The following is a 7,684-nucleotide window of genomic DNA, read 5'->3' as shown; positions in this document are numbered from 1 at the left end:
GATATATATATATATATATATATATATACTCTCGGGTTCAAACTTTTAGCTAAACTATTTTGGGACTGTATTTTCCATATTATGGTCAAGGGTCCATATTTTTAAAGTTAAAAAAAGTATCTGTTATTTAGCGAACATGGGTTTTTGTGTTTAATTTTATCATTTAATGTACACTCTCAGAAATAAAACTATCACCTCTGATAATTCAGCAATCTTTGAGTTGTATTTCGATTCACAACGAAATCACATGATTTTTCGACGAAATCACATGATTTGTCGAAATGCGAGCTGTCACATATACGACGAAAATTTTTCCTCAACTCGGAACCTCATCACAGTGCATTGTGGGAGATTGTTATCTTTAATGAAGACTGGAAAATTGAAAATAAAGTGACTGAGCAAGCCGAACAGACTATGTGGTGGTCAGGGGGTTGGCCACAAAGCCGGAAGATTCTACGTTCGAATCCAGCTTTGTTATTTGTTCTATTCGTCCTTCTTGTGTTGTTTGGGTGACATTCATATGGTGCCTACAATGAATTGAATACGAGGAAAGTTAGATATATTATGCCCTGAGAGGGTTTTTTTCTGAAAAAAAAATTGAATGATGAAACATTTATTTAATTTTGACGAAATTCTCTAGAAAATGTGATAGTTACGTCACTACTTGGACGAAATTTTTGTTGGGAGTATACATCAGGAAATAGTTTCTTCAAAAACGAAGAAAGTTTGGTGAAGTTTGAGCATTCATTTTTTACCGTGCACTTAGAAAAAAAAAGTATGGCTAAAACAGCCCGAATATTGCAAAAACTAACGTGTTTCTTGTTCTAAGGAATTACGAAAAGCTCGGTAGTTTTTGGTAAAGTAAATAAAATCGTTCTTTTTTTTTATCATGAGATAAAATTTAATAATATTATCACGATAGCTTAGCGAATGACATAAAAATCATTTATTGGGCTTAATTTACTTTTCAGTTTCGTGTTTTTAACTAAATGATTATAAGAATTATATATTTTGAAAATCGGAATTTCTGGTGAACCATTACCTTATGAACAGAAAAATTATATTTTAAATACCGTATATTTTGGTTTCATTATCCGGAATTTTTTTTAATTTTTTTTTAACCAAAACTGTCACTACTATACAGTCCTGTAATTTTACCAGAATTGTTTCTCCGAATGACTAGGCAATACTAACTTTTAGCGTATTTATGTTCTACTCTTCGAACAATGAGGTAGCATCTTAATATACATTAAATCAAAAGTTATTGATATTGATACCTCTTCTTTTCATTCTCTGCATCAACAACATAATTTTTTTATTTTAAATTTATTGAAAATCGATTTTTTTTCATGTAGTTCCTAATTACCTTTCAGATTTGAAATTTTCAATTCAAGAAAATGAATTATGTTTTTTAATTGTTGTTTTGACTTAGGTAATGGTCCTTGCTTGGGGTGGAGACCCAGTAAAGATTCCTGCTACGTATTCCTTACCTATGACGAGGTAAATTGTTACATACATACAAGTAGCTCAGTTATGTAATTTTTAATGTCAAGCATAAAATGTTTTCTTTATATATCGTTGTAGGTATTAGAAAAAATACAGAATGTCGCATCGGGACTTGTGCACTTAGGAATGAAGCCTGGCCAAGAGACATACATCGGAATATACGCACAAAATTGCCTTGAAGTTAGTCAATAAACATTTTCTTTTATACCTTAAGCAGAAGAAATCCTGTTTTTAAGAATTATTACTAGATACTACCCATACTTTGAGGGTTTACTCATACTTTTAGCGTCGGATTGTTTTGTTGCATGCGTAATTTGATGTTTTTACAAAAGAGGTTAGGAAAGATCCGAAACAAAATTTTATTTCAGCTATTTATTGCAATTTTAGATTAGAGTTCGCCTTTACTTAGTATGAAGCAAAGAAATCAAATTAAACAAGTCAAATAGTGGATCAGTAAAGCAAAACTCAATAGATCAACGCGTGACTATTGCATATTGCAATCAACCAATTGCCTAGAGTTACGGTATCTTGCAAACGCTAGTTAAGCTCACTGTTTAGCTTCTTGCACAGCACATGCTCAAAAACTTCCCAACAAAGCGCAGTATCACCCAGGGGTGAAAATAGGATCAACATTGCGGCTAATGTAAAATAAACGGTGTGAAAAATCTTATTAATGAGAGTATATTATTTTATTTCATAACCGACGTTGAACAGCCGACCCAATTCTTGGGTTAGCGACTACTAATGTCCAATTACGTAACGTTGTAATTTTGAACCCAATCCAGAAGACAGGGGAACGCTTGGATCAAGTATTGGAAGATATCTGCCCTCGTGGAGGACTTTTTGATCAAACTAACTCACATTTGCGTTATATGGAGAGGAAGACAACGAGAAACTCCCACGGTTAGTCTGACGGCAGGGGGACTCTAACCCATGATTGTCTACCCCTGGGGATATTTCACGTCAGCACTGTGGTCGGTGCAAGACTGATGCGGAATTCGTATCGACCAGCCATCGCTGGGTTCCGAACCCGGTTTACCTCATGGGAAGGCGAACGCTCTATCCCCTGAGCGTCTCTATGAATGAGAGTATTGATAGATCAATTGATTAGACAATCTGAAATTGAGTGAATCTACAGATCAGTGAATGAATAAATGAGCATATTTACAAACGAATGTTATAAGAGATAAAATCAATTTATGAATCAGTGAATGGGTGAATCACTAAATCAATTAACCGAATTAGTGGAAGAATGAATTAGTAAAACAGCAAATTAATGAATCAGTAGATTAGAAGATGGGCTTATAATTGAAACGGAAAATTAATGAATCAGTGATTCGCCAATCTGCTGAATCGTTTATTTATTAATTCGATGCTTCGTTTTTTCATTGATTTACTGATTTGTTAATTAATTGTTAAATTTTAACAAGGCTTCATGTTTTTTAGATTAAATTTTATTTGCATCGTATTTATTTAAGTACTTTTTTATTTAAAATATTAAATTTAAATTTGATATTTTGATTTCATTGTTAACGTCTTCCTGAAGTTACGCAAACGGGATATGGCAATGACTTGTGATATGAACCGAAAACAATACTAGTGCATGCGTTTACTTCACTACCATATTTTATCAGCGAAAGCAAATATCTGATCTCCGCACCACACTCCTTAACAACATAACCATGTGTGAACTTTTCTGGCATTAACGATAAAAATCTGAATCCATTGTATATTAGTATCTAACTTAAGAAGTCATAAAGTAATTAAAAACGTAAGTATATATACTATACTGATGATAATCCTGATAAAAAAGGTAATTTTTGTAAATAATTTGTGTATGTATAATTTGTGTTGTGTATGTATTTGTGTATGTATTATTAAACAAATGCCAGCCATTGACTATTAGGTCATTAGGCTTCTAGCTCTCCAGTACTTCTTAACAATGCAGTCAAAGTCTTTTAGTGCAGAGCTTTTGTCCAAATGCGCAGCAGTCTTGGCTTGTCCGGAGTTACATAAAAGACAATCTGATGAAGTAGTCAGCTTGAGGCGAAATAAATGAGAACCTGGACAATCATGTCCGATCAAAAGTTTAAACATGGCTACCGCAGTAGCACGGGGAGAACCCGGAGCACTGTGAGTTCTACAGAGCACATTCCAGGACTTATCTGCAGCAGCGTGAGATGCCAAACAATGAAATGATTGTTTGAAGATTTTTTTTGTTTAGCGGAATGGATGGACAGATCTCTACACGACCTCTGAAGAATGTGAGTTCCCTTTTTGGCCAAAAAGTTAGCCATTTCGTTTCCTCGAAAACCACAATGGGATGGGACCCATTGAAATGCAATACTTCCCTCAATCCTCTTCAGGAGTTCTCTGCAGCTCAAAACAATGGAATTACTATTTTCTGGGTTGCTTGACAAAGCCTGAAGGGCAGAGGTAGAATCTGAAGCAATCACAGCTTACTCAGGGCGGGTAAGACGAACAGCAAGTTGTTGGAGAGCAACTGCTTGTATAGAAACATGATTTTTATGCATGTAAATATTTGTGTATGTATAGAAATATTACTTTTACAGTTTAAATGATTTATGCTTGATTTTATTGCATGTCTTTATGATGAACTATATATTTTTCTCCTGATTTTACAGTGGGTTATCACAGAACATGCTTGTTACCATCAATCTGCTGTTGTAGTTCCTCTCTATGATACATTAGGTCCAAATGCATGCTCATATATCATTAATCAAGGTAGAGTGTAGCTTTCTTGTGATTTTAATGATTAAGTTTAAATAATATTGTTTAGGTTATTATGTTTTCTATGCTTTAGAAAACGTTTGAATATCCATAAGAGGAACTTATAGGTGATGTTCATATTAAGCGACACTTTCATAAATTTACATTGAAAAAATATGGTCAAAACTACCAGAATATGGTAAAATTTACAGTGTTTTTGGCTTTAGGGGAACACAAAAAAACATGGGTAGATTTTACCGGAAAGCTTTGGTAATGATTTTGGTAAATTTAACTATAAAATGTGATTTTATAGTATGTGATAAAATTTGGTAATTGTATCATGTTACCTTAGAGCATGGAATAAAAGTCATTTATTCGGGAAAATTTACTTTTCAGTTTTGTATTTTTCCGTAAATGCATGGTAATAGGAGCTGTAGTTTTTAAAAACTAAAATTTCCGTTCAGCTGTTGTCATATGAACGGAAAAATTACTAAATGAATGATTTAAAAATCGCATATTTTGGTTTTATTTACAAGAGTTATGTTTTTTTTTTACCACACGGTAAAGGTAATTTTGCCGAAATATACTCAGTGTAATACAAAGAACAGGATTTCCCAGTTAAATTTCATGTGAAAGGACAGTCAATGTAGAATCACGATGAGAAGGAGAAAAAAAAATGTTTATAAAATTGAAATCTTTTATAACTATTTAACTGATTAGAAACTTCCAGAAACGGTAGTTAGTGTAAACGGAATATTATTTATTGATATTGGGGCAAAAAAGCTAACAGCTTTAGAAAATAAAGAGAATAAGTGCTTTTGAAATGTGTATCCATCACATTTTTAATTTATTAAACTAGGGAATTTAAAAAAACGATATTAGCGACTTGGACTTATCAATTTGCTGCGCCTCATTTGAAACTAATGATGAAATTAAATGAACCAGTATTGATTTTAAATACTGTTAATGAAGGTGGCATTAATAACTGTCTAAAAGCACTCTTAGGAACAAAACTGTTCTGCATACTTTGAGATGCATTTTGAGATTTTAAACATTTATTTCGTCATGAAATCTCTTTGATTCAACAAAACGTGAATTCTTAAGTACTTGACGAAACTGCTTCCTCATTGTCACCCAATATTTTCTAGGCGTTTTTCAGCATTTTTCAATCTTATTTCAAAGCGGTTTTCTGTGTATGACGGGATGGTACAGGGCTTAGTTTTCTCTCCTGCCAAGCAGAGTTCACAGGTTCAAATCTTGCTGATGACTGAGATTGCATTCGTTCATACTGTTTTTATTATATGTTGTATTTCCCAATCATTTTTGTTAATCGTTTCCCCCAAAAAGTTGTAATTTCCTCGATTTAACGAAGTGTTCGAGGGGAGAATTTTTTAAAAATGGTTTTACAAACGTCGAAAAAACATCGTGAGTTTTGAGAGTTTACTTTTTTACCGTGGAGGAATATAAATTATATGTCTGATAAAAAAATTGAGTCAAGTTTTTTGTAAACATTTAACACATTACTACTTTAATGTAACAAGGGTATTATTTAACAAAATGGCGTGCACGACATGTGTAATACACGCTCGCTGTTTAATAACCTGACGGATGAGAATTAACAAATAACTGAGTAAAATTGGTAATAGTTGCATTGTTAGAAATTTCTCATAACAATGGTTAAGAAGCTATTAATTTAATTGTTATTTTACTGGATTCGCATAAAACAGTCACAAAACCATAAATAAGATGGTATTCAAACTGTTAAGTGTGAGAAAAACCGTTTATTAAACAACCAGAATTTTATCGCACCAGCAAAGCCCACCTATTGAAGAAACTCATTTCTTGTAGATGCTTACGTATTATATCCGAGAGGGCTAATTTTTCAGTCTCATCAACGTTGGTGTCATAATATATCCTCAATTCCCTTCATCAGGAGTCTCTGTATTCTCCTAAGCCCATTACCTAACAAAAAGCCAAGTTTCAATGTCCAGTTAAATTTCTTTTTTTATGGTTTTGAAACCATTCTAGTTGTAAATGGTTAAAAAACCCGTATAGTTTAGTATTCATGGTTTTATGACCTTACTAGTTGTAAACGGTTGCAAAACTCCATAAAGGTTAAAAATTTTCTTTACCGTAAACCTTACGGTTAATGTGATGGACAGACCGCTGCCGTTTATTTCACCATGATTTTAGAATGAAAATTTTATCAGTGTGGATTTACAAAATAAGTGAAAATGTTATGAACTCAGAGTTTATGCAAATTTTATTGACGCTGCGAGTTTGCCGAAAAAATATGCTCAATTCTGATTGCTGCTTAAATTAATAAAATTGTGTCGGGCAACTAAAAAACACTATACATCTAAACAAAATATTAAGCCTAATAATGTTTATGTTTACTTTTTTCGGATTCCTTTACTAAATATTTTTTGTTACACTTTCAGCTGATATTAAAACAGTAATGTGTGATACTGAAATCAAGGCAAAGAATCTTTTGAACGAAGCCAAGAACACACCACATTTGCGACGAATTATACTAGTCAAGAAAGCTTCAGATGAACTGAAACTTTTAGCACAAACTGCAAAAGTGCAATTAATAGCATTTAGTGAATTAGACGTAAGTATTTTTTAAAAGAATATTTTCCGCAATTTTATAAAATTGGAGCATTTTTATTTTCATCATTATCTATTAATAAAAAGTTTGAATCTTATATTTATGAAATTTATTTAAATTAAAATTTTTTATTTAAATTTAGTCTGAAAAACAATGGTAACTCCATACAAGGTGTTATTGTAATATTAATTCTATTAATATTAATTCTAGTCTNCAAGTAGCCTGATTTCATACAGATGCAATCAGACTAAATAATAATAATAATAATAATGAAACCCAGAGGCTTATTCCGATGTGATCAAAAAACAAGTTATACTTTTAGCGGTTAAGTGGTCAGTTTTTTAGTCGCTAAAATTTACTTCAATTAAAAAAGTTTGTTTTCAGAGAAACTGAAAAATATTTGTAGAAAAATTTATAGTTACATGCATTAGAATTCCTATATTTAAGAAAGAGTACAAACTTCAGAAAAGTTACTTTTTGGGATCATTTAAGCTTTTTTTTTACTGTTTAACTCTTTTTTAATTATTGTTACTAGTAATATTTATGCTAAAAATATACATTGAAGTCCTCGTATTCTATTTATCTTCACAATCACTTCCACTTAATTTATAGAAGTTATAAGTCTAACTAAAGCCCAAAAATACTTTTTGGTTTTAAATAATACCCCAGAACAAAAATTTCAAACTGATTTATAATGATTCTTATAATTGTATAAAAAAATATCATACAATCTTTGAATATTTAAATGAAAACCTGCAGTGAAGTTTGGTTAAACAAATGAAACTGCTTATTTTAAAATATAATAAAAAAATGCATTATTTTTTTGATTATTATTGA

The 7,684-nt window shown here is 31.7% G+C and overlaps 1 protein-coding gene across 1 annotated transcript in view; it reads left to right on the top strand.

Annotated features, from left to right (window-relative positions):
- LOC107450385 (long-chain-fatty-acid--CoA ligase 6) overlaps window positions 1–7,684 on the top strand; it is a 70,575-nt gene that overhangs the window by 22,822 nt on the left and 40,069 nt on the right. Inside the window, exons 4-7 of the mRNA XM_043040038.2 lie at window positions 1,433–1,500; window positions 1,585–1,686; window positions 4,152–4,251; window positions 6,678–6,850. Of these exons, the coding sequence (XP_042895972.1) occupies window positions 1,433–1,500; window positions 1,585–1,686; window positions 4,152–4,251; window positions 6,678–6,850 (443 nt within the window). The remainder of the gene's footprint in view (window positions 1–1,432; window positions 1,501–1,584; window positions 1,687–4,151; window positions 4,252–6,677; window positions 6,851–7,684) is intronic.

The sequence above is a fragment of the Parasteatoda tepidariorum genome, chromosome 4, assembly GCF_043381705.1.
Source record: "Parasteatoda tepidariorum isolate YZ-2023 chromosome 4, CAS_Ptep_4.0, whole genome shotgun sequence".
NCBI lineage: Eukaryota > Metazoa > Arthropoda > Arachnida > Araneae > Theridiidae > Parasteatoda > Parasteatoda tepidariorum.
This window is presented reverse-complemented; position numbering and strand designations above follow the sequence as displayed.